The following is a 27,877-nucleotide window of genomic DNA, read 5'->3' on the forward strand; positions in this document are numbered from 1 at the left end:
CCACTCGGGAAACTTTTCGTCTTGCAGGTGAGGAGCAGAAGCTTGAACCTGGGTCCTTGTGCATTGTAACATGTACTCAACCAGGTGCGCCACCACCTGGCCCCCTAGAATTTATTCTAGGAGGAAATATAGACAGGAAGTTTTTTTTTTTTTTAACATAAGATGGGATGGGGTGGGGTAGGGAGTGGAGTGAAAGGGACAACCAGAATATCACTCTAGCACATGGAATGCTGGGTATTGAACTCAGGACCTCCTGCTTCCAAGTTAAGCACTCTAATCACTATGTCATCTCCTAGGCCCCTCTATGAAATACTTACCTGTGAGGAACTGGTAGATATTTGAATGCTGGGTCATAAGTAAAAGGAAATGTTCTTGTCAACTAGAGAATCAGATATTTTTTTAAATTTTTATTTATAAAAAGGAAACACTGGGGAATCAGGCGGTAGCGCAGCGGGTTAAGCTCACATGGCGCGAAGCACAAGGACGGGCGCAAGGATCCCGGTTTGAGGCCCTGGCTCCCCACCTGCAGGGGAGTCGCTTCACAGGCGGTGAAGCAGGTCTGCAGGTGTCTATCTTTCTCTCCCCCTCTCTATCTTCCCCTCCTCTTTCCATTTCTTTCTGTCCTATCTAACAATGACAACAATAACACTAGTAACTACAACAACAATAAAAAACAAGGGCAACAAAAGGGAAAATAAATGAACAAATAAATAAAATAAATAAAAAGGAAACACAAAAAAACATAGGATAAGAGGGGTACAACTCTAAACAATTCCCACCACCAGAACTCCATATCCCATCCCATCCCCTGATAGCTTTCCTATTCTTTATCTCCCTGGGAGTATGAACGCAGGGTCATTGTGGGGTGCAGTAGGTGGAAGGTCTGGCTTCTGTAATTGCTGCCCCCGGACATAGGTGTTGACAGGTCAATTCAGCAGAGAATCAGATTTTTTTTTCAACATAGGGAGATTGTACTTTGAGGAAGTTAAGTTTGAATGTTACAGGTTTTGAGTTTGGGGCCTCCAGAAGACTGGAAATAACAAAGCAGAAAGACATGACATCTACCCTCTGATGCACTTGAGATTTCTGAACCAGATTCCACCATGAGGCAAATAAAAAAAAAAATCTAGTAGAGACGTTCTCAGAAAGGTGAAGATTGTCCCAAGTCCCCCAAAAGAAATGGAAAGGCAGTCAGATCCCATAAGAGCTCTCAGTGGAAAGGGAGAGCCTGGGTTCTCGTTGTGAAGAGATGAAAAATCTCTGGACTGGGGGAATCCTTAGGAAATGGGAGAGCCAGGGGAGTGCTGGAAAGGAAATGACCCTCTGGCAGCAAGAGAAATACATCTCCTTTAAAAGGTAATTTTTTTTTGGGGGGGGGGAGCGGATAAGGGAGATAGCATAATGGTTCTGCAAAAAGACTTCCATGCTCTAAAGTCCCAAGTTCAATTCCCCCACCACCACCAATCCTATACAGCAGAGCTGAGTAGTTCCACTCTATCTCTCTCATTAAAATAAAATAAAGTAAAATAAAATAAAAAATACAAAATAGTGGTCCAGAATAAAGCACTGGACTCTCAAACATGAGGTCTTGAGCACATGGACTAGAGTGATGCCTGGTTCTTTCTCCCTCCTATCTTCTTTATGAATAAAGACAAAGAATCCTGGTTGGAGCAGCCGGTTCCCCACCTGCAGGGGAGTCGCTTCACAAGCGGTGAAGCAGGTCTGCAGGTGTCTGTCTTTCTCTGCCCCTCTCTGTCTTTCCCTCCTCTCTCCATTTCTCAACAACATCGATAACCACAACAATGTTAAACAACAAGGGTGACAAAAGGGAAAATAAATAAATAAATAAAGCAATTACAGAAGCCAGACCTCCCACCTTCTGCATCCCATAATGACCCTGGGTCCATATTCCTAGAGGGATAAAGAATAGGAAAGCTATCAGGGGAGGGGATGGGATACGGATTTCTGATGGTGAGAATTGTGTGGAGTTGTACCCCTCTTATCCTATGGTTTTGCCAGTGTTTCCTTTTTATAAATAAAAAATCTAAAAAAAATTAATAAAGAAATATGCACAGAAATCTTGAAGTGCTCTGGGACCCACTCTACAAAACTGGCATTTGCCAGGTGTGCTCGGGGCCCAGTCACGGACATCTTAGAAGTTCTCTATCAGGGCTGATGCTATTCCTCTAGACCCTTGCTATCCTCTAGATGTAATGTGTTGGGAAACTCCTGCACACCATTAGTAAAGAAAGAGCCTGGGAGGTAGCTCGCCTGGTAAGAGTGCACACCTTGCCACGCACAAGTAGGCCATCACGTGGGAGCATCATGCAATAGTAGAAGCCTCATGAGTGGTGTTATTGGGTCTCTCCTCTGTTTCTCCTGTTCCTCTCTATTTCTCACCTTCTATCTAAAAAGAAAAATAGATAAATAAGAAGAGGGAGTCGGGCAGTAGCTCAGTGGGTTAAGCGCAGGTGGCACAAAGCACAAGGACCCGTATAAGGATCCCAGTTCGAGCACCTGGCTCCCCACCTGCAGGGGAGTTGCTTCACAGGTGGTGAAGCAGGTCTGCAGGTGTCTGTCTTTCTCTCCTCCTGTCTTCCCCCACCTCTCTCCATTTCTCTCTGTCCTATCCAACAATGACGACATCAATAACAATAATAACTACAACAATGAAACAAGGGCAACAAAAGGGAAAATAAATAAATATTTAAAAATAAATAAAGAAATGAAGAAGAGTCCTTTGGGAGTGGTGGAAACAGGCAGGTGTGAAGTCCAGCGAATCCAGGAACACACACACTCACACACACACACATACACACAGGCCACACGTCCGCATATAGATTTGTGTATTCATTAAATGAGAATATCCACAACCCCTTGTATTAATAAGGACTCAAAGAATGACTGCAGCTACTATGTACATGGATACAATGAAGTGGGGGTGCAGGATAATTTCTAAGCACATTTATAATTTTATTTCTTTTTTTTTAAATTTTTTTACATTTATTTATTTTCCCTTTTGTTGCCCTTTTTTATTGTTGTAGTGACTGTTATCGATATCGTCGTCATTAAATAGGACAGAGAGGAATGGAGAGAGGAGGGGAAGACAGAGAGGGGGAGAGAAAGACAGACACCTGTAGACCTGTTTCACCTCTTATGAAGCGACTCCCCTGCAGGTGGGGAGCCAGGGGCTCGAACCAGAATCCTTGCACCGGTCCTTGTGCTTTACACCACATGCACTTAAACCACTGAGCTACCACCTGACTCTTAAAATTTTATTTCTAAGCTATTTGTTGAGCCTGAGTCTTGCCATGCAAAACTTTATCACTCCTCAGTCTTTCCTTTTCTTTTCTTTTCTTTTCTCTTCTTTTCTTTTCTTTTCCTTCCCCTTCCCCTGTAAACCAGAGCACTGCTCAACTCTGGCTTATGGTGGTTCTGGGGTCTGATCTTGGGACCTAGGAGCCTCAGGCATGAACATCTTTTACATAATCATTATACCATCTCCTTAGACCACACTCTCACATCTCCAGCAATATTTTAATTCAGATAGAATGAACTGTGCCCAAAGCAGGACAGTGCCTGTCCCAGAGAGCTATCCCTGGGGTCACCTTTAACTTTTTTTTTCTGTAGGATAGGATAGAGAAATTGAGAGAGGAGGGGCAGATAGAGAGGGGGAGAGAAAGGTAGAAACTTGCAGCACTACTTCACTGCTTGTGGGGAGCCTGGAGCTCAAACCCGGATCCTTGTAAGGGGCCTTGCACTTCCTACTATGTGCCCCTCCCCTTTATGGTTTTACTCACTGAATAGTGGTTACCTCTTTCTTTCTTTCTTTCTTTTTTTTTTTAATAATAAGTTTATTCATGAGAAAGACAGGAAGAGAGAGAACCAGACATCACCTTGGTACATGTACTGCCAGGGATTGAACACCGGACCTTATGTTTGAATGTCCAATGCTTTATCCACTGCACCTCCAGGACCATATGGTTACCTCTCTCTTCCTGGAAAAAAAAAAAAGTAAAAATGTTAAGTCACTATTTTGTGCCACATGTGCTTAACCCGCTGTGCTACCAACTGACCCCTGTCACTATTTTGTGTACAATAATACATTTTATTTATTACCAGAGCACTGATCACCTCTGGTTTACAGTGGTGCAGGGGTTTGAACCTGGGACTTCGAAGCCTCAGGCATGGCAGTCTGTTTGCATAACCATTATGCTATCTACCCCTGCCCAATAATACATTTTATTAATCAGAATTGAAAATATCCAGCTTTTACACATGGTAAAAAATACACACTGCATGTTAGAACCACTATGATTTTACGCATTATTTCTTATTATTTCTTCAGAGCATTGCTTGACTCTATCTTATGGTGGTGGTGGGAATTGAACCTGGGACACCCAACCTCAGGCTTGAAACTCTTTCACATCCCCCTCCCAACACTTTTCATCTACTGACACATCGGAAATGAGGACATTCCTGAGACAAATATCCAAGAGGCATTCTCTAAATTCAATAAGAGGACTAAGCATTGGGAGTCGGGCAGTAGCACAGCGGGTTAAGCGCAGGTGGCGCAAAGCACAAGGATCCACGTAAGGATCCCGGTTCGAGCCCCCAGCTCCCCATCTGCAGGGGAGTCGCTTCACAAGCGGTGAAGCAAGTCTGCAGGTATCTATCTTTTTCTCCCCCTCTCTGTCTTCCCCTCCTCTCTCCATTTCTCTCTGTCCTTTCAACGACGACATCAATAACAACACTATTAACTACAACAACAACAATATATATATATATATAATTTTTTTTTTTAAAGAGAACTAAGCATCTAAACAGTACCATGGGTAAGATAGGAGGCAAAAGATACCAGGAAAGTTATAACAACAATCACAAAGGAGGAACAACAACAAAAAACAAAAACAAAAAAAAAAAAAAAGGAAGGGGAACCCTATTTTATATTTACTGAAACCCAGGGGCTTTTGACTGTTTGGCAGTCAGTGCTCCATGGAGTCACAGCTCAGCTCCAGGCTGCAGGGTGCTGGCCAGTGCTGAATTCCTAACCGGGTTGCCCTGTCTGGTGTCATCCAGTCTTGGGATAGAACAAGGCTCTGGGCCCCACCTTTCTGAGTGCACAGCAGGTCTTGGAGACTCCACCCTGCGGCACAAGGTGTGAGCCCAGGTGGGGATGAAAAAGGGGACACCCCGGCCCCTCCACATTGCAACCCTGGGGGACCCGCATTGACCATCATCCAACACCCCCCCCCCAAGTTCCTGCAGAAATCTTAAGTGTCCGAAATGCACCACTTCCTGAATGCACCACTCCAAACCTAACTTGAAGAGAAAAATCTGCAGCGCTGGTGGCACTGGGGTGCGCTATCTGCTCTCCACTACGGGTAAGGGTACTAAGCGCTGCAGCCTCTAACCCAAAAGGGATGGCAAGATGTCCCTCCCGCCATTGCTTGCTTGAACAGTTCTCCAAGCCCGCCCTCTTTAGGAGCTGATTGGACAGCGCCCCTGCCACACACACCCATGGCGGGTTTTGATTGGATAACTCTTCCAGCAGGTTGTATTCTACTTCCGGGGGTGGGCCATTCCAGCAATATCCATTCAGACTCGGTATCGTATGTGTGCGACAAGGGTTTCAACCAATCAGAGCGTAAGGAGGACGTAGTGGCCGGGGCCTCTGTCCAATCTAGCCAGCTTGATGGGCGGCGCTCTAAAGTGAAAGGGGACACTCTGGGAATTAAGCCATGCTGGCTCTCTTGTGTTCTCGGGGTCCCCGCTTTTCTCTCAGGGTCGCTCTCACCTCTTGGTGATTCGGAACCTCCAGGAGGACGCTTCAGCGGGTCCGGAGCCTGGACGGCAGATGGTGAGTGCAGGTCGCCATAGCCAAGATGGAAGAGGGCTTGCTGCAGACTGGCTGGAATGCTGCTGAAATGCATCAATGCAACCCGGGTCTCTCCCCACCCTTCCCTACACACACATCCCATCCTCGGGTCCTGACCACCGTCTCCAGGCTAGCCAATGAGATGGGGGTCCCCGTCCCTTGCCCCGATCACCTTTAGGGGGGCTAATGGGTTGCATTGAACTCAGGGTGCTCCAGCAGCACCGAACAAGCTCCCCATTTTATGCCTGAAACCTTTTTTTTTTTTCTGCAGGGCCGCGGGTATGGACTCCCTGTGTCCGGTCCCATCTCGGAGGGAGGGTCGGGGGGGGGGGGCTTGCATTTCAGGTGGGGGGAGGGGAAACACCCCAGGAAAGGCTCGATGACCCCCCCCCATTCCCCATCTCCACTGGGGCTCAAACATGGTGTGAGCCTTCTGCAGCCAGCCTGCAGCTGTGTCCACAGCTCGATTTGCTCTTCACCCGGGCCTGCAGTTAGAGGAGATGTAAAGGCATCCTTTCCTATTCGTATTTCTTCTCAGTGACAGATTTAAGTTTCTGGAGTCTTTCACTCCTCCTTCCCCCCCCCCCCCCCCACACACACACTTCCATCTCCATTTCTCTCTTCCATTGTTACATTTTTTTTTCTTTTTTCTCCTCCATTTTTTTTTTTCCCAATAGACTTATGCTGGAAAAATACAAGCAATTCCAGACTTTCAAGTGAGTTGGCTTGAAGGGATGGATGAAGAGTGTTCATAAAATGATTCTGAATGCCCAGTGTCTGTGTAAGGTGTTGGGACAATGAATGCACGGTCCTGTCGACTAGCTACCCCACAACAGGGGATCAGATTTTTTTTTTTTAAAAAAAGCTAATTATTGTTACCTCCTCCCCCCTCCAAAGGGGAAAAAAAAACAAGAAGCTCTGCGCAGCCAGGAGCCTCAGACATGAAAGTCATTTGCATAATACTGCTGTCTTCTTTTCCCCACCTGCAATAAGATTTTAATGAATGCAGTATTGTGCAGTATGGCCTGCAGGTGTGTTCAGTTATAAAATCTGTTGTACAAAAAGTAAAATGGATTTGGCCTTTTTTTTTTTTTTTTGTCCCCCAGTGATAGAGGACTAAATTCCAGTTAATTTAAAACCATAGAAGTGCCCTAGAATTCTCCTCTATTTTGGCCTTGAGTTGAGGTAGAAGCAGTGATTCCTGTACATGAGGGGTTTAGGGGCGGGGGTGGGGGGGTTGTCTTTGTGTCATTTAAATGAAGGGAGGCATGAAAAAAATATCCACTTGGGATCTCTTTCTTTAGTAACAGTGTACTTGAGTTTCCCAGCAAAAGTGTGTTTGGTAATGAAATTTGGGGAATGGAGGGGGTGGGCATCCTCAGCATTAACAAGGGTTTGGTTAAGAGGCCCACACATGGACATCGTGAGACAACTGGGAAACCACAATTTTAAAAATTAATTGGGTGGGGGGGGTGGGGGCAGATTCCTTTGAACAAAGTCTGCCTGGTGCTCACATTACCATGTGCAAGGCTCACATTACCATATGGAAGGACCTCATCTGAAACCCCTTGTCCACACCTGGAGGGGGGAGGGGGGGTTTCACAAGCAGTGAAGCGATACTGCAGGTGTCTGTTTTTTTCTCTCTCCCTCCCCTCCTCCACCCCTTTCAGTTACTCTCTGTCTTATCACAATAAAATAACTGTTTTCTTTGCAGGAATTGTTTTTTAAATAGACAAACCACTCAAATTCCTAATTCCCAGTGGTTTCTGTACACATTAACACGAAGGTGAACATGCTGTTACTCAGCCCAGATTTCCCATTAAGATTAGAAATGGGATTTGAAAAAAAAAAAAAAGATTTTGTCAGTTGGGGGCCACAGAAATATACACTGTCTTCTTACAGTCTTGTAACCTATTAATCACAAATTAAAAAAAAAAAATAGGTGGGGAAAGATCATGTATACCTCTCCACCCAGCCCCAGCAGGTGCAGTTTATATCTTCTTCTCTTTTTCTTATTTTAGTGTATGGGTATCCTGTCATTTATTTGCAATGCATAGTTGGGAAAGCCAAATATTTTTTTTCCACTAGTGATTTGACAGTGTTTTATAAAATTATATTGCAGGGGTTATGCTATCATACCCACACAGGGTGTGTGTTAAGAACACATCCTCAACCAGAGTTCTGTGCCATTCTGAAGCATTATAGTTCTCACAAAATCAAAGGGATGGGTTTTTTGTTGTTGTTGTTTTGTTGGTTGTTTTTTGTTTGTTTATTTTAAAATTCTGTTTATTCATGAAGAATGGTAGGGGAGGGAGAGAGAAAGAGCCAGACATCACTCTGGTACATGTGTTCCAGGTATTGAACTCAGGACCTCATGCTTGAGTGTCCAGTGCTTTATCCACTGTGCCACCTTCTGGACCACTGTTTGTTGTGTGTTTGTGTTCATTTGTTTTAGTCATCTATACTCCACATAGGAGAGAAACATCAGGTAGTGGCCCTTCATCTCGTATTTCACTAAGTGCCTCAGGGGCAATATTAAGGTTAAGTCCTGGGTTATATATATTTATTCCCTTTTGTTGCCCTTGTTGTTTTATTGTTGTAGTTATTATGGTTCTTATTGATGTCATTGTTTTTGGATAGGGAGAGAAAGATAGACACCTGCAGACCTGCTTCACCACTTGTGAAGTGACTCCCCTGCAGGTGGGGAGCCGGGGGCTCGAACCGGGATCCTCATGCAGGTCCTTGCACTTTGCGCCATGTGTGCTTAACTGCTGTGCTACAGCCCAACTCCCTTTTAATTTTTTTTACATTTATTTATTTTCCCTTTTGTTGCCCTTGTTGCTTTTTATTGCTGTTGTAGTTATTATTGTTGTAATTATTATTATTGTAGTTATTATTGTTGTTGTAGTTATTTTTATTGTTGTAGTTATTATTGTCGGGCTACAGCCCGACTCCCTTTTTTTTTTTACATTTATTTATTTTCCCTTTTGTTGCCCTTGTCGCTTTTTTATTGTTGTTGTAGTTATTATTATTATTATTGGATAGGACAGAGAAATGGAAAGAGGACGGGAAGACAGAGTGGGGGAAAGACAGACACCTGCAGACCTGCTTTACCGCCTGTGAAGTGACTCCCCTGCAGGTGGGGAGCCAGCGGCTCGAACCGGGATCCTTAGGCCTGTCCTTGCATTTTGGCCACCTTTGCTTAACCCACTGTGTTACTTCCCTACTCCTCTAATTTTTTAAAAATTTTTTTATATTTATTTATTCCCTTTCATTGCCCTTGTTGCTTTATTGTTGTAGTTATTGTTGTTATTGATGTCATTGTTGTTGGATAGGACAAAGAGAAATGGAGAGATATGGGGAGAGAAAGATAGACACCTGCAGATCTACTTCACCACCTGTGAAGCGACTCCCCTGCAGGTAGGGAGCCGGGGGCTCCAACCGGGATCCTTATGCCGGTCCTTGCGCATTGCACTGCACCACATGCGCGTAACCCACTGCGCTACCGCCCAATTCCTGGGTTTTAAGTAGGAACATTCTCAGGCTTACTCACTTTACCAGAGTTGAATCTAGACTTTGGTTGGAAGAGACATGAAAGACTCTCCTCAACTCATAGGTCTTGACTGGGCAAGTATTGTTGCTGCCACAGATTTAAGATTTCCACTGTGTCCATGGAGTTGGTCATTGTTCCTGAATCCTTTCCTTTTAGTCTTGTAGCACTAGAAAGTTGGGCTTTTTTCTTTTTTTAAAGTTTTATTTATCAGCAAGAGACTATCAGAAATTGAAAGGGAAGGAGGTGAGAGAGACAGAGACACCTGCAGCACTGCTTCACCACTGGTAAAGCTTTCCCCCTGGAGGTGGGGGCTTGAACCCCGATCTTTGTGCATTGTAACCAGTGTAACCAGCCTGGCCCCTAGAAGTTGGGCCTTTCATGCATCACAATGACCTCCCTGTAGGTGCAGTGCTGTCAGGTGAAGAGGCCTTGCTGGTGGATTTAAAGCAGAGTCTCAAGCTACTGCTGTGATTTCATCTTCTGGCCTGAAAGGGGAGTCCCAGCAGGGGGACATTTCTCTTCATAATCTAGCCTGAAAAGGAAGTCAAGAGAAGGAGAAAATGGCAGTTTTTCAGGTAAGTGGCCTATCTGAGATCAAAGGTTGTGTCTCCCTTTTGCATTTCAAAATTCATTCGTTTATTTTCCCTTTTGTTGCCCTTGTTGTTTAACATTGTTGTGGTTATTGATGTCGTTGTTGTTGGATAGGACAGAGAGAATTGGACAGAGGGGGAGAGAAAGACAAGACACCTGCAGACCTGCTTCACCGCCTGTGAAGCGACTCCCCAGCAGGTGAGGAGCCGGACGCTCAAACCGGGATCCTCACACGGGTCCTTGCGCTTTGCACCATGTATGCTTAACCTGCTGCGCCACCACCCAACTCCCTATTTATTTTAAACCAGAGCACTGCTCAGCTCTGGCTTATGGTGGGGAGATTGAACCTGGGACTTTCAGAGCGTCAAGCATGAGAGTCTCTTTGCATAATCATTTTGCTATCTACCCCCGTTACTTTTTTTTTCTTTTATCATCTTTAATTGGATAGAGACAGACAGAAACCAAGAGGGAAGAGGGTGAAAAGAGAGGGAAAGAGACAGAGACACCTGGAACACTGCTTGACCATTTGTGAAACTTTCCCCCTGCAGGTGGGGACTGCGGGCTTGAACCCCAGTCTTTATGCATTGTAACATGTGCACTCAACCAGGTAGGCTATCACCCACCCCTTCCCCCAACTTCGTTTTGATTTCACCTACTTTAAAAAGAAAACTTTTTTTTTGAGGATCTGAGAGATAACTCACATGGTAGAGTGCACACTGTACCATGCTTGAAAACCCTATTTTATGCCTTCAGCAGCATGTGGGAGCATTATGAAAAGGGGAGAAGTGTGGTCCGGGAGGTGGCGCAGTGGATAAAGCATCAGACTCACAAGCATGAGGTCCTGAGTTCAGTCCTGGGCAGCACATGTACCAGGGGTGAGGCCTGGTTCTTTCTCTCTCCTCCTATGTTTCTCATTAATAAATAAAGAAAACCTTTTAAAAAAGGGGGGGGGGAGAAGCTTCACAGGGGGGCCAGGCTGTGGCACACCTGGGTAAGTGCTCATTATAGTGCTCCAGGTCCCAGGTTCACACCCCTGGTCCTCACCTGGAGGGGGAAAGCTTCTTGAGTGGTGAAGCAGGGCTGCAAGTGTCTCTCTGTCTCTCTACTTCTGTCTCTTTCCCTTTCAATTTCTCTGTCTCTATTCAATAATATATAGAAAATATGTTAAAAAAAATACTAGTAACCAGTTAAGGATCCTGATTCATACAAGCGGTTAAGCAGGTCTGCAGCTGTCTGTCTTTCTCTTCCTCTCTGTCTTCCCCTCCTCTCTCCATTTCTCTCTGTCCTATCTAACGACGACAACATGAATAGCTACAACAATAAAACAAACCAACAAGGGCAACTAAAGGGAATTAATTAATTAATTTAAAATAAAAAAAGAAAATGCAGAGTTTTACATGGACTGGGCATGTTGTATTGGGTCAAAGCAGAGAAGTCTGGGGAAAGACGCAAGGAAGAGAACTTTGGGGTCCTGGTACATAGTGAAATTATACCCATGTGTTAATGACTGCACTGTAAACCATGAAGTCCCCCAGTAAAAATGATGAAAGAAAGAAAAGAAGGAAATGCAGTGTTCCATTATGCCAAACAGTTAAATAATTGTTGTTCTTTATTTATTAATGAGAAAGATAGTAGGAGAGAGAGGAAGAACCAGATATCACTGTGGTACCTGTGCTGTTGGCGACTGAACCTGGGACCTGATGTTTGAGAGAGAGTCCGACGCTTTATCCCCTGCACTACCTCCCAGAGCCACAGATCCTAGATTCTTCACAGGTTCAGTTGGATATTGGTCCTGGAAGTTTCCATTTGATTCCAAAGACATTTCACAAACATACTCTTTCTCCTTTGTCTTGCAGAAAAGAGAAAACCAGAATCCTATAATTATATTCTGTACAAGTGTTACAGAATTACAAAGTATAACACAAATAATGAAAAGTTCTCAACCTATGCAAGACTCAGAAACATTGTTTTATTTGCACCACTGCATGTTTGTCTCCATGGTGAGATTAAAATGCAAAAGCATGTCCATCACAAAAAGCTGTTATGTTTTATGCTTCTTAAAAGATCCCTCTTGATCCCTTTTGATTTAAAGACAGTGTTCTTCTCCATCATGTTTACTGGATTGATAATTTCTTAAAGATGTGTGGACATTTGAATACAATATCAAAGAGATTTAAGTCAATTTAATCTTGATACCTTCTTCATTTTTTTTCCCCCCAGTCAGGGCTTTGTGCCTTCAAACTTCTTCCACCACTCCTCCTGGAGTCTTTGTTTGTTTTAATTACCTTTATTTAATTTTTTATTTATAAAAAGGAAACTGACAAAACCATAGGATAAGAGGGATATAACTTCACACAATTCCCACCACCAGAACTCTGTATCCCATCCCTCCCCTGATAGCTTTCCTATTCTTTAACCCTCTGGGAGAATGGACCCAAGGTCATTGTGGGATGCAGAAAGTAGAAGGTCTGGCTTCTGTAATTGCTTCCCCACTGAACATGGGCGTTGACAGATCGACAGTCTGTTTCTTTCCCTAGTGGGGAAAGGCTCTGGGGAAGTGGAGCTCTAGGACACATTGGTAGTTTCGTCTGTCCAGGGAAGTCTGGTTGGCATCATGCTGTCATCTGGAACCTGGTGGCTGAAAAGAGAGTTAACATACAAAGCCAAACAAATTGTTGTCCTACCTTTATTTATTGGATAGAGGCCATCAGGAATCTAGGGAGATGGAGGTGATAGACACCTGCAGTGCTTCACCACTCTCAAAGCTTTCCCCTCCTACAGGTGGGGACCAGGGGCTTTGAACCCAGTTCCTTGCATATTATAATATGTGTACTCACTCAACCAGGTACACCAAGACCCAGCCCCTCTTTTTTTTTTCCACTTCAGAGGATTAGAGAAGCAGAGAAAAAGGAAGTGATACCATAGCACCATTTTCCACTCCTGTAACTTTCTTTCTTTTTCATATGGGGTTCCTGTGTGGTGCCCAAAGATTGGAACCTGCATCTCAGCCCTTGGTAAAGTGTCCACTCTATCAGGTGAACTGTCTCTTGGGTCCTTCAGTCTTAAGTCTCATCTCTCCCTGTTGTTTTGTTTTGTTTTGTTTTGTTTTTTCCCCTAGCCAAGCTGCTGCCTCTGGACTGTGGAGGAAGAGCCCCTCGTTGAGGATCCTGAAGCTACAAACACAGACAATGCTTCATACCCTTCTGCTTTCCCTCCTCCAGCTTCTCTGCAGCAGCAAGAGGCCGACTGTCAGGTGAGAACAGATCAGATCTCTGGGTGGCATTGTCCTAATTGTTTGGTCTCATGAATTCCTTTCCATTTTCTGATGGGAGAACCCAGGGTACCATTCAGGTATGACCTGAAGAGGTTGTGGGAAGGAAGGCACAGCTGTGGGACAACCAGTGACAGTTGCTACGGAGGGGAAGGCGGGCAAGTGCAGCTAAGAGACTACAGAGACAGACCCCACGCAGAACAGACAAAGCCATTATCTGGGAAAGAAAGTTATAAACCAGGCTCCAACTTGGGCTGTGTACCTGGCAAGGTAAACATCCTACACAGTAAACTTGTCCTCTCACTGTACACTGAAAGTCTTGGACGGAGGGTAGACAGTGTAATGGTTATGCAAAGAGACTCTTATGCCTGAGGCTCCAAAGTCTTAGGGTTTAAGAAGACAATGGATAGTTATTGGTATAATCACATTATTTGGCAATTGGGTTATCTTTGAAATATCCCTTTGTTAGGATTTGCTATATCGTACATTACATCCCATAGTTTATGTCCTTTGACATTATTTGTATATAGCTGTGCCACCGGTTGCTTCTGTTCTCCCTGGTCTAGGCTTTTGAGAGAGTCAACATATCCAAGACTCAGCCTATCTATTAAAAAGACTCAGTCTGTGCTTTAAAACGTTTGAGACATACAATCATTTTTTTCCCCTTTCATATTAATTAAATGGTGATTTATATGACTACAAATTAATAGGAGTGTAGCTTGGTACCTTTACTATGAATCCACTGATCCTGGCACTATTTTTTTTTTCTTTATTTGATAGAACAGAGGGAAATTAGGGGGTAGGGGAGATAGGGAGTGAGGCAGAGAGACACCTGCACTAGTACTTGCTTCACAGCTCATGGACCTAATTCTCTGCCAGTGGCTCAAACCCGATTTCTTGCCCGTGGTAACATGCTTAAGCAGGTGTACCACTACCCGACCCCCTCAGATCACTTTTTTTTTTTCCCCTCCAAGGTTATCACTGGGGCTCAGTGCCAGCACTACAAATTCACTGCTCCTGGAGGCTGTTTTTCCCATTTTGTTGCCATTGATGTGGGTTGTTATTGCTGTGATAGCTGTTGTTGTTGGAAAGGACAGAGAGAAACCGAGAGAGGAGGGAGAGAAAGACAGACACCTGCAGACCTGCTTCACCGCCTGTGAAGCGACTCCCCTGCAGGTGGGGAGCCGGGGGCTTAGACCCTGACTCCTTCTGCAGGTCCTTTGCGCTTTGCGCTACCTGCACTACCTGCGCTACCACCCCACTCCCCCAGATAACTTTTTGTAATGTAACATGAAACCAGAGGGATGTGAATTTATGTATTTATGTGAATTTGAGTGAATTTTTGCGAGTGTGAGTATGTGAATTTATTTATGGTCCAAGTTTTCAGGTATTCTCTGTGTGCCTGTAGCTGTAATCCAAATAAATGTCTAGTCTGTGAAGTATGACACAGTGAGACAACAGAGTTGATGATAAATACAGCACAAATGGGAGTCGGGCAATAGCGCAGCGGGTTAAGCACAGGTGGCGCAAAGCACAAGGACCGAAGTAAGGATCCCAGTTCTAGCCCCCGGCTCCCCACCTGCAGGGGAGTCGCTTCACAGGCAATGAAGCAGGTCTGCAGGTGTCTATCTATCTTTCTCTCCCTCCCTCTGGCTTCCCCTCCTCTCTCCATTTCTCTCTGTCCTATTCAACAACGACGACATCAATAATAACAATAAAACAACAAGGGCAACAAAAGGGAATAAATAAATTAAAAATTTTTTTAAAAAATCAAATATCAGGAATAGAGTCATCACTAAGGAAGTTGGGATGACAGCAGCAAACAATGGAGATTTATGCCACCATCAAAAAAAAAAAAAAAACGGAGTCGGGCTGTAGCGCAGCGGGTTAAGCGCAGGTGGCGCAAAGCACAAGGACCGGCATAAGGATCCCGGTTCGAGCCCCGGCTCCCCACCTGCAGGGGAGTCCCTTCACAGGCGGTGAAGCAGGTCTGCAGGTGTCTGTCTTTCCCCCTCTCTGTCTTCCCCTCCTCTCTCCATCTCTCTGTCCTATCCAACAATGACAATAACAACTACAACAATAAAAAAAAAAGGGCAACAAAAGGGAATAAATGAAATAAAATAGAAAAAAAAAAAAACAGCACAAGTTCAATGCGATAGTTCTCCATGAGACTGTTCAGTCATTGGATGCACCTTGGTTTTGTTGTTGTTGTTTGGCACTACAGGAAAAAAAAAATGCACAAGAATAATGAGGAAATTATTCTAAAGGGAGAAATGTGTCCTTCAAATTAGGTAGTTCTGTGCAAATATAAGTATTAATGTGAAACCAGTACATTTCTAGGAATGCGAAAAGAAAAGGGTACCAATATCAGAATGTTTTGGAGATAAACCTTAGTTCTAATAAACCTCTAATAAACCTTTTGGAGATAAACCTTAGTTCTAATAACCTGGAACTCTCCTAGGAGACAGGCAGCTAGCTTTATTGAAAGGTTTTTATTTCACAGGTCTCCTGGATCTCATCTTTGGTGAGGAAGGTAAAGGGGAAATGTTTAGTTCTTCACTGCATTTTCTTTTTTAAAAAAATATTTATAAGTAAGAAAAAATATATATATATATTCACTTAGAAAAATGGTGGGGAGAGTTGGGTGGGAGTGCAGTGGGTTAAGCGCAGGTGGCACAAAGGGCAAGGACCAGCGTAAGGATTCTGGTTCGAGGCCCCTCCCCCCCACACCTGCAGGGCGGTGAAGCAGGTCTGCAGGTGTCTGTCTGTCTCTCCCCTTCTCTGTTTTCCCTCCTCTCTCCATTTCTCTCTGTCCTATCCAACAATGACGGTATCAGTAATAACTACAACAATGAAACAATAAGGGCAACAAAAGGGAATAAATGCATATTAAAAAAATAAAATGGTGGGAAGGGGGTACAAGCTAGATGAATATATTTTTTTTCCTTTTTTAAAAAAAATACCACCAAAGGGCCGGGGTGGTGGCACACCTGGTTGAGTGCACATAGTATGTGCAAGGACCTGGGTTCAAGTCCCTGTTCCTCACTAATGGAGGGGCCCCTGCCTTCATGCAGTGCTACAGGTGACCCCTTTTCTCTCTCCTCCTCTTATCTCCCCTTTCCTTTTCAATTTCTTTTTTTTTTTTATATTTACCTATTTTCCCTTTGTTGCCATTGTTGTAGTTATTGTTGTTATTGATCTCGTCATTGTTGGATAGGACAGAGAGAAATGGAGAGAGGAAGGCAAGACAGAGGAGGGGGAGAGAAAGAGACACCTGCAGACCTGCTTCACCACCTGTGAAGCAGCTCCCCTGCAGGTGGGGAGTCAGGGCTCGAACCGGGATTCTTACACTGGTCCTTGCGCTTTGCGCTTAACTGCTGCGCGGTGCTGCGCTACCGCCTGACTCCCTCAATTTCTTTTTAAAGTATTTTTACTTATTTATTATTGGATACTAACAGAGAGAAATTGGGGGGGGGGGGCTAGAGACAGACACCTGCAGCCTTGCTTCACCACCTCTTGTGAAGCTTCTGCCATGCAGGTGGGGACCGGGGGAGGGGGGGGGTTTGAACCTGGGTCCTTGTGCACTATAATGTGAGTGCTTAACCAGGTGTGCAAATAAAGGGGGGGGATGGCTGCTGGGAGTGGTGGATTCATCATGCAGCAATAAGCCCTGGTGATTGATAACCCTGGTGGCAAAAACAAAAACAAACTTTAAGTTTAAAAAAATTGGGTGGTTGGAAGGGATACTGAACTCTGGTGATGGGAATTGTGTGGAATTGCACCCCTCTCACCCCAGAATGTTGTCAATCATTATAAAATCACTTTAAAAAAAAAACCTTAAAGGGAGGGCAGGTTATCGTTGGTGTTGTTCGTTGTTGGCTAGGACAGAGAGAAATGGAGAGAGGAGGGGAAGACAGAGAGGGGGAGAGAAAGATAGACACCTGCAGACCTGCTTCATTACTATTGAAGCGATTCCCCTGCAGGTGGGGATCTGGGTGCTTGAACCGGGATCCTTATGCTTGTCCTTGTGCTTTGCACCATGTATGCTTAACCTGCTGCGCTACCACCCAACTCTCAAATATCATCTCTTCATTGCAGAGTAGTAGACCATGGAATATATATCCCATAACTTCTTTCTCCCCCTTTTATTTGGGGATTCATGTTTTACATCCGACAGTAAGTACAATAGTTTGTACATGCCTAACATCTCTCAGTTTTCCACACAACAATACAACCCCCACTAGGTCTTCTGTCATCCTTTTCCAGGACCTGTACTCTTCCCGTTGCCCAGAGTCTTTTACCTTGGTACAATACACCAACTCCAGTTATCCCATAATTTCTTAAGCCAATTATCTGATGATGGGCATCTAGGCTGCTTCCACTCTTTGGCTGTTGTCTTTATAATTTTTATTCTGTAAAATGTGACTTATAGTGGTCCAGCAGGTGGCTTATTTGTAGAACACTGGACTTGAAACCATGGGTGCTTTTTTTTTTTTCCAGACAGAAGGATTGGGCAGTGGTGCACCTGGACATATTACTGTGTGCAAAGATCCCCAAATTCAAGCACCCAATCCCTACCTGCAGGGTTGAGGGGTTGGAAGTTTATTTTTGGAGAAATAGTGCTGCAGGTATCTCTCTCTTCCCCTCTCCCTTCTCTGTCTCTATCCAAAAGAAATATTTATTTTTCCATAATTTGGTGGCATCACTTTAACAAAGCAATACAATGTTTTCTCTGGCCAATTAAATCTTCCCTCTAAAGTTAGGGTTTACAGAATGTTGGCATGTAATCAAAATGCCACAGAATTAGAGGAACCAATACTCCATCAATTCTCTGTAAGAAAAAATTTAAAAAGCTGGGAGTCAGGCGGTAGCACAGCGGGTTAAGCACATGGCGCAAAGTCCAAGGACTGGCGTAAGGATTCTGGTTCGAGCCTCCAGCTCCCCACCTGCAGGGGAGGCACTTCACAGGCGGTGAAGCAGGTCTGCAGGTGTCTTTCTCTCCCGCTCTCTGTTGTCTTCCCCACCTCTCTCCATTTCTCTGCCCTATCCAACAACGACATCAATAACAACAATAAAAAACAAGGTCAACACAAGGAAATAAAAAAAAAAATTTTTTAAAAGAGCCTTAATCATCTTTCTTATTGCCCACTGCAGAAGAGAGAGGCTCAAATCTGCATAATATTCATTTATCTTTTGCCACCAGAAGGTTATCACTGGGACTCAGTGCCTGTGTTACTCCAGGGGAGGGGAAGGAGGGCAACCTGTAGCACTTCTCCACAGCTCATGAAGCTTCTTCCCTGCAGGTGGGGATCTAGGGCTTGAACCTAGGTCCTAGCACACAGAAAAATGTACTGTACCAGGTGAACCACCCATCACTAGTTCCTAAGGTTGATTTTGAAGATGTATTGACAGGGCCAGGAGAGATAGAATAATGGTTATGGAAAGAGAAGCTCATGCCAGAGGCTTCAAAGACCTAGGACCACCTTAACCCAAAGATGAACAGGGCACTGGGGAACAAATAAATAAATAAGAAAGGAGAATATAAGTGGATTAATAAATTTACAGACCAGTAAACTAGCTCACTTGCAGAGTTCACAGCATAGCACAGCTCAGGCTTGTGCACTGTTCCCTTCATACTGAAGGAAGCCTTCATGCTGAAGTTTCTCCCAGTCTTTCTTTTTCCTTTTAAAAAATATTTATTTATCCCCTTTTAGTTGCCCGTGTGATCGATGTCGTTATTGTTGGCTAGGACAGAGAGAAATGAAGAAAGGAGGGGAAGACAGAGAGGAGGGAGAAAGAGAGACACCTGCAGACCCGCTTCACCGCTTCTGAAGCGACTCCCCTGCAGGTGGGGAGCCAGGGGCCTCGAACCAGGATCCTTACACCGGTCCTTGCGCTTTGCGCCACCTGTGCTTAACCTGCTGCGCTACCACCTGGACCCCTATTTATTTTTAAATCTGTACTTGCTTATTGGATAGAGACAGCCAGAAGTTGAGGGAAGGGGGGAGTGACAGAGAGGGAGAGAGACAGGGAGACACCTGCAGCCCTGCTTCACCACTGGAGAAGTTCTTCCCCTGCAGGTGGGAACTGGGGGCTTGACCCATGTCCTTGTGCTTTCTAACATGTGCACTCAAGCAGGGGAGCTGCCATTTGTCCCCCTCCCCCTTCTTTCCCTCTTTTTAAAAAATATCCTTGGGAACTGGGTGGTAGCGCAGCGGGTTAAGCGCAGGTGGCACCAAGCGCAGGGACCGGTGTAAGGATCTGGGTTTGAGCCCCCGGCTCCCCACCTGCAGGGGAGTCGCTTCAGAAGCGGTGAAGCTGGTCTGCAAGTGTCTCTCTTTATCTCCCCCTCTGTCTCCCCTCTTCTCTCCATTTCTCTGTCCTATCCAACAATGACATCAACAACAGTAATAATAATCACAAGGCTAAAACAATAAGGGCAACAAAAGGGGAAAAAATAGCCTCCAGGGGAGTCGGGCTGTAGCGCAGCGGGTTAAGCACAGGTGGCACAAAGCGCAAGGACCAGCATAAGGATCCCGGTTCGAACCCGGCTCCCCACCTGCAGGGGAGTCGCTTCACAGGTGGTGAAGCAGGTCTGCAGGTGTCTGTCTTTCTCTCCCCCTCTGTCTTCCCCTCCTCTTTCCATTTCTCTCTGTCCTATCCTACAACGACAACAACAATAACTACGACAATAAAACAAGGGCAACAAAAGGGAATAAATAAAATATTTTTTAAAAAATTTTAAAAAAAGAAAAAGAAAAAAAAAATAGCCTCCAGGAGCAGTGGATTCATGGTGCGGGCATCAATCCCCAGCAGTAACCCTGGAGGCAAAAAAAAAAAAAAAGTGGGGAAGTAATAGCCTCCAGGAGCAGTGCATTCCTAGTGCAGCCACCAAGCCCCAGCAGTAACCCTGGAGACAAAAACAAAAGAAAAAAATAATAATAATGCTCCAGGGCCTGGATTCAAGTCCCAAGGTCCCCTACCTGTGTCTCTCACTGTATTTCCCCCCCATTCCCTCTTGATTTCTTTCTATCTCTACCCAATACATAGTAACTTTTGCACAACATATATTTTTTCAAATGGTGGCTAGATGGGAGTCGGGCAATAGTGCAGCGGTTTAAGCGCATGTGGCACAAAGTGCAAGGACTAGCATAAGGATCTTGGTTCAACCTCCAGATACCCACCTGCAGGGGGGTCGCTTCACAAGCGGTGAAACAGGTCTGCTGGTATCTGTCTTTATCTCCCCCTCTCTGTCTTCCCCTCTTCTCTCCATTTCTCTCTGCCCTATCCAACAACAATAACATCAATATCAACAACAATAAAACAAGGGCAACAAAAGGGAATCAATCAATAATTTTTTTTAATGGTGGCTAGACATCCCAGGTGCTATCAGAAACACTTCTGTTGTCAACATGCATGTGCTGTATGTATTTTAGGACACAGTCAACTGTGAAGACGTCATTGTGACCTTCACTCCTGACGAGTGGGCATTGCTACATACTTCCGAGAAGAAACTCTATGGAGATGTGATGGGGGAGACCTTCGGGAATCTGGTCTCCATAGGTAAGGGTAATAATGCCTTTACCCAGTAAATGCGCTATGTAGAGTGACTGGGGACACATCTCCGCTGACAGTACCGTAGACTTGCAGGCCTGAAGCTTTCGATGGGTCCCCAGTGACGCATAGATAAGCCAGTGGTGTCTCCATTTCTGTCTCATGTGAGCCTCTCGCTCGTGTGTGACAAGTGAACTATATTGATTAATAAAGGTTTAAAAATGTGTGATGTGGGGAGTCAGGCAGCAGCACAGCGGGTTAAGCGCAGGTGGCGCAAAGCGCAAGGACCGGCATAAGGATCCTGGTTCAAGCCGTCAGCTCCCCACCTGCAGAGGAGTCGCTTCACAGGCGGTGAAGCAGGTCTGCAGGTGTCTGTCTTTCTCTTCCCTCTCTCCCCCCACCCCCCCATTTTCATCTCTCTACATTTCTGTCCTATCCAACAACAGCAGCGATAACTACAACAATAAAACAAGGGCAACAAAGGGGAATAGATATATTTTATTTTAATTTTTTAATTATTTTTATTTATTCTTTTTTATTATTGTAGCTATTATTGATGTCATTGTTGTTGGATAGGACAGAGAGAAATGGAGAGAGGAGGGGAAGACAGAGGGGGGAGAGAAAGACAGACACCTGCAGACCTGCTTCACCGCCTGTGAAGTAACTCCCCTGCAGGTGGGGAGCCGGGGGCTCGAACCGGGACCCTTCTGCTGGTCCTTGTGCTTAGCGCCACCTGCGCTTAACCCGCTGCACTACCGCCCGACTCCCGGGAATAGATATATTTTAAAAATAAATAAAAATGTTTGATGTGGAAAAGAAGACAGTAGTATGTAAGAAGGGCATGATTGGAGCCGGACGGCGGGACACCCAATTAAGTGCACACATTGCAGTGCACAAGGATCCAGGTTCAAGCCCCTGGTCCCCACCTGCAAGGGGGAAGCTTCACAAGTGGTGAAGCAGGTCTGTGAGTTTTCTTATCTTTTTCTCCCTGTCCTATCTATCTCCTTCCTCCTCTTCCTCTCTCATGCTCTCTCTGTCCTAATAAAAACTACAAAGAAAGAAACAAATACAGAAAAAAATGGTTGCTGAGGTGGAGGCCAGGCAGTGGTATACCTGATTAAGCGCACACAATACAGTGTGCAAGGATCCAGGTTCAAGCCCCTGGTCCCCCCACCTGCAAGGGGGAAGCTTCACAAGTGGTGAAGCAGGGCTGCAGGTGTTTCTCTGTCTCTCTCTCTCTCACTAACCCCCCTCCCAATTTCTGTCTCTATCCAATGACAAATAGATAAATATTTTAAATTGGCTGCCTGAGTGCAGTGAATTTCTAATGCCATCACCAAGCCCCAGTGACTAGCCTGGTGTCGGTCATTTAAAAGGTGGGCTGGGGGCGGGGGCATGATCCTGACTCATCATGGATCGAGGATTCAACACACTTGTATAGTTTCTGACACTTGGGATCATTTTGGTGTTTGAATTTCAGGAACATTATGGGAGGATCATGCCATCAGAGACCACTACAACAACCAAGGAAGGAAACAGAGGTGAGTCACGTTCACAGTGTAAAGTACTGTCCCACCTGATGAAGCTACTTGTGCCACCAGTTAGATTGTTTCCCCCATCATGAGCTCTACAGGAGCTTGGTTCTTTATTTTTCCAGAGAGAGGTTGAGAATCAGAGAAGGAGAGAGATTCAGAGATCCCGCAGCACCTGTTAAGTTTTCCTTTGTATAGCTCCCCCATGTGGCAGACCAGGGGCTCAAATCCAGGTTCTAACACATTGAGAGCACACTAGAGTGGTTGAGCCATCTACCATCACCATCAGCCCACCCCAGAAAATAAATTTTAAGAGGCAAACTCAACTACCAACCTCTGCTTTGAATGTATTCATTCCTTCAAACTTTCATCAAAATGCATCCCTAAAGGGGCCGGGCAGTGGCACACCTGGTTAAGCGCACACACTGCAGTGCATAAGGACCCAGGTTCAAGCCCCTGGTCCTCACCCGCCAGGGGAAAGCTTCATGAGTGGTGAAGTAGAGACAGACGAACCTGTCTTCTGTCTTCCCCCTCCTCTCTCAATTTCTCTCTCTATCCAATCATGAATAAATAAAATTTTAAAAAAGATTACTTGAAAAAGAATGTCCTGGGGCCCAGGCGGTGGCGCACCTGGTTAAGCACACACATTATAGTGCACAAGGATCCAGGTTCAAGTCTCTGGTCCCTAACTGCAGGGTGAAAGCCCCTGGTGCCCCACCTGCAGGGCCGCAGGTATCTCTGTCTCTCTCCCTAGCTCCTCTTCCCCTCTCAATTTCTATCTCTATCCAATCATAAATAAAAAGAAAAAAATATTTTTTTAAAAAAGTACCCTAAAATGGAATATATATATGATCAGTGTTTACTTGGAAACAGTATTAATATATCTTACTTGTATCACTTTTTTTTTTATGATAGTAAGAGGAAGTCTTAGAAAAATAATCAAGATATCCATGGAAAACTTCAATACAATAGTCCTGTACTTTTGCTGTTACTAAAAATGTTTTCTCATGTTTTACAGATACATAGTAGAGATAATCTGGGAAGGCAAGGAAGGAAATAAAGATGGAGAGAACCCCTATGAATATAAAGTATGTAGCGATGCATTCAGTTTTCCCAGTGTTCTTCAGACCCATCAAAGAATTCAAAGAATTCACACTGGAGAGAAACCGTACGGATGTGAAATATGCCGCAAATCATTCAGTTCTTCCAGTTACCTTCAGATTCACAATAGGACCCATAGCGGAGAGAGACCATACGTATGTAAAATATGTACAAAAGCATTCATTCGCTCCAGTGCTCTCCGGATGCATTTAAGGACCCACAGCGGAGAGAGACCTTACTCCTGTAAGATATGCGGTAAAGCATTCATCCGTTCTAGTTCTCTGCAGATGCACGTGAGAACTCACAGTGGAGAAAAGCCCTATATCTGTAAACTCTGTAGTAAAGCATTCACTCGGTCCAGCTCTCTGCAGGTACACCTGAGAAGTCACAGTGGAGAGAAACCGTACACATGCAGGATCTGTAGCAAAGCCTTCATTCGTTCCAGTTCTCTCCAGATACACGAAAGAACGCACACTGGGGAGAAACCTTACGAGTGTAAAATATGCAGCAAGGCGTTTAATTGTTCCGGGAACCTCCAGATACACGAAAGAACCCACACGGGCGAGAAGCCCTACGAGTGCAGGGTGTGTAGGAAAGCGTTCAGTCAGTGCAGTCACCTGCAGATCCATGAAAGGACACACAGTGGAAAGAAACCCTATGAGTGTAAGCTATGCAGTAAGACATTCCATTACTCCAGCTCCCTGCAGATACACGAAAGGGTGCACAGCGGAGAGAGGCCTTACGTCTGTAAGATATGTAGCAAGGCTTTCATCTCCGCCAGTTACCTTCAGGCACACGAGAAAACACACAGTGGCGTGAAGCACCACGAATGCAAGATCTGCAGCAAAACATTTGCTTCCAACAGTTACCTGCAGACCCACGAGCGTATGCACTATGGAGAGAAACCCTACGAGTGTAAGATATGTAGCAAGGCGTTCAGTTCTGCTAGCTATCTCCAAACACACGAGAAAATGCACAGCGGGGACAAACCCTTTGAATGTAAACTGTGTAGCAAATCCTTTGTTCACTACAGTTCCCTTCACACACACGAGAGAACTCATAGCGGCGAGAAACCCTTCCCATGTAAGATATGCAATAAGGCATTCCGTTCCACCAGTAACCTTCACGCACACGAAAGAAGGCACAGCGGAGAGAGACCCTATAAGTGCATAATATGCAGTAAGTCCTTCGGTTCTTTCAGTCATCTTCAGAGACACAACAAAACCCACAGTTCAGAGAAACCCTACTAAGGTCAGCTGTGGGAAATGAATTTAGTTCCCGCACATGTATTTTCAGATACAAGAAATAAAATGGTGTAGAGAGAAACCCCATGGGTATAAATGTTGTCGTAGAGATACTTAAGTCATTCCAGTCATCATCTTCAAATGCAGGAAGCCCTAGGGATGTAAAACCCTTTTTTTTTCTTTTAAATAAAAGCCACACACAAGTGAGCCAGCCCATCCTGGAGGACAATGATGTAGAATTGTCAAAGTTGGCAAAAAAAAACGTTTCAGTTGTTGAGCTTCACTTCAAACAAACAGGCACCCACAGGACAGTGAAGTGATTCTTACTGTAAATAGAATGAAATGCCCTGTGAAAACATCAGCCTGATAGAAATGAATTCATGTATATATTGGTCCTGAAGACCAATTTCAGAACGAAAGCTTCCTTTTTTTAATTACATTTGTAAATATAGTTTATCGAGACTTTTTTTTTTAACTAAAAACACTTTTTTAGATTACTTTTTTAATCAGAGCACACTGCTAGCAGATGGTAGTACTGGAGATTTTGAACGTGGGACCTCAGAGCCTTGACTATGAAAGGTAACTGCTTAACAGTTAGGCAGTCTTTGCAGCCCAGTCACGCCATGTTTGAATTGCATCATTGCATGTGAACTTCTGACTCTTAGAATCAAATATTCAGGACAGCTAATTATGCAAATCTTTCAACGTACTATGAGAATGGTAGGTACAGGCTTTTTTTTTAATTATTCGTAGTAGTAGAACAGTTAATATCTTTCCATGTTGAAGTCTGTTAGATTTATAGTACAACTTGAAGTGTATTTTTAACATGCCATTAGGTTAACTCCTTTTTTTTTGTTAAGAAATGACACTTAAGACATATGAATTTTCCTAATGGTCTGTGCCATTTCTGGGTTATGTATATATATATATAGTTTCTTCTGTAATGTGTGTCCCCTTTTTTGCCACCAAGAAGCTTGGTGCCTGCATGATTTTACCATTCCCAATGGCCATTTGTCCTTTTTGTCTTTTCCTTTTTTTTTTTTTAATAGCGGGTGAATATGTGTGTGAGAGGAGACACCTGTAGCAATGCTCTCCTGTTCATGAAACTTAAGCCTGCCTGTGGGGACCAGACTCTTGAACCTGGGTCCCTATGAATGGGTGAACCACCACCAGCCATTTTTTTTTTAATTTTTTCATTTCCTTACAAAACCTTGGAATACACTTAGATGACAGTAAAGACTTTGGATTCATTGAACTACTATCTTTTTTTTAAAAAAGAGAAAGTTTTATGTTTTCATTGGGAAAGATAACCAGAACATCACTCCTGGCATATTGCCGTGCGAGGGGTTGAATGCAGAGCCTCCTGCTTGAGGGTCGAAAAGTTCAGCTCCCTGGGCTGCTGGATGATTCCATTTTAGATAAGTGCTTGGCCTTTTTACCTAGATATTTGCTGGATAGACTGAATTAAGAGAGACCTATGCCCTAGTCAAGTAAAATCTAGAACTGGAGTCATTCCGTTATGGGCAATTTAAGAATTTGTACTTTCCAGAAGCCATATTCTTTTTGTTTCCATGAGAGAATTTACCTGGAGCTCAATTAGCATGACTTAAAAAGTCAGGTACAAAAAGGAAGACAATAGTTATAAGAGTCACCATTCAGAAAGAGATACTCACAGGAGCTGAAAGAACACTTTCTTACAAGATTGTTGCCCTCTGTCTTTCTTATCAAAGACATCCACAAAGCCAGCAATTGGACTGCAGCTCAGTGATAAAAACACAGGATTTCTGTGAGGTCCTATGTCCAGTCTCTGGCACTGCATTTGATAGAATATAGCTGTTCTCTTGAGTAAAGAGAAGTCTTAAAAATGCAGGGTGGTGGCCCAGTCGGTAACAACGATGAGAAAAGAGCATTGAACTCTTCAAGCATGAGATCCTAAGACTGATCCCTGGCATTGGCACGTGTGGTAGCAATGCTCAGATTCTCCCTCTCTTCCCATGAATAAATCTTTATGAAATACTGGGTAAAAACGTAAACTAGCTCTGGTGTATGATACCAGATTCAAGGGGGTGGTGGGTTGGGTGGGGGAGGGGAGGCGGGGAGTTGTGTTTTTCAACGTATGATGGTGGAGGAAGACAGCAGAGTGTGTAGACGCCTATCATAGTAAAAAAAAAATTGCTTATGTAATTAATAGCTATCTTGCAAAACATTCCCCCAATAAAGTTTTTTTTTTTTTTTGAAATCAAGTGTTGATTGGTGTTTGTCATAATCGTCCCTGGGGTGTGGGGAATGCGTTAAGTGAAATCAGTCATCATGGAAGTTACGGACATAGCTCATCAGGCAGAGTGCCTGTTAGCACATGCAAAAACCCAGACTGGAGTTAGCACCACATAGGGAGTGTTGTGCCCTGTCATCACAGGAAGCTTTGGTGCTGTGCTGCCTGTGTCTGCCAGAATGAAAACTAGTAGCCTGAGGGAGTTGGGCGCTAGCGCAGGTGGCACCACGCACAAGGACCCGGTGTAAGGATCCTGGTTTGAAGCCCCTAGCTCCCCAACTGCAGGGGAGTCGCTTCACAGGCAGAGAAGCAGGTCTGCAGGTGTCTGTCTTTCCCCCCCTCTCCATTTCTGTCCTATCTAACAACAATGACATCAATAACTACAATATAACAACAAGGGCAACAAAAGGAAATAAGTATTTATAAATGGGCTGGTTGAGGGCAGACCCTTTAAAAACATGTTACCATGTTCAAGGAACTAGGTTTGAGCCCCAACTCCCCACCTAAAAGAGGGGATGCTTCACAAGTGGTGAAGCAGGTCTGTAGGTCTGTCTTTTCCCTCTGTCTCCTTCACTCCTGTTTCTCTTCTATATCCAATAAAAATGGAGAGAGGGAATATTGTTGGATTTCAGCAATAACCCTGGTAGCAATAAATAATAAAGATTGGAATAGAAGAATCTATAAAAACAAAATAGGGAGTCGGGCGGTGGCACAGCGGGTTAAGCGCACGTGGTGCAAAGCGCAAGGAACAGCATAAGGATCCCAGTTCGAGCCCCCTGGCTCCCCACTTGCAGGGAAGTCACTTCACAAATGGTGAAGCAGCTCTGCAGGTGTCTTTCCCCGTTTTCCCCTCCATTTATCTCTGTCCTATCCAACAATGA

The 27,877-nt window shown here is 44.5% G+C and overlaps 1 protein-coding gene across 3 annotated transcripts; it reads left to right on the top strand.

Annotated features, from left to right (window-relative positions):
- Window positions 1-7: 7 nt before the first annotated feature.
- On the top strand, window positions 8-26,922 carry LOC103123666 (zinc finger protein 709-like). 3 transcript variants are annotated; one of them, XM_060182120.1, is made up of 6 exons: window positions 8-27; window positions 9,835-10,006; window positions 13,141-13,275; window positions 20,730-20,856; window positions 22,328-22,388; window positions 23,398-26,922. In XM_060182120.1, the coding sequence occupies exons 2-6, from the start codon at window positions 9,992-9,994 to the stop codon at window positions 24,728-24,730; spliced, it is 1,671 nt and encodes a 556-aa protein (XP_060038103.1). In that variant the 5' UTR covers window positions 8-27; window positions 9,835-9,991; the 3' UTR covers window positions 24,731-26,922. The 3 variants fall into 3 exon arrangements, with proteins under 3 accessions (XP_060038103.1, XP_016048532.1, XP_060038104.1); XM_016193046.2 differs by lacking the exon at window positions 8-27 and adding an exon at window positions 5,706-5,860; XM_060182121.1 differs by lacking the exon at window positions 8-27 and adding an exon at window positions 6,890-6,909.
- The last annotated feature ends 955 nt before the right edge of the window (window positions 26,923-27,877 follow it).

This window comes from Erinaceus europaeus, chromosome 23, assembly GCF_950295315.1.
Source record: "Erinaceus europaeus chromosome 23, mEriEur2.1, whole genome shotgun sequence".
Lineage (NCBI taxonomy): Eukaryota > Metazoa > Chordata > Mammalia > Eulipotyphla > Erinaceidae > Erinaceus > Erinaceus europaeus.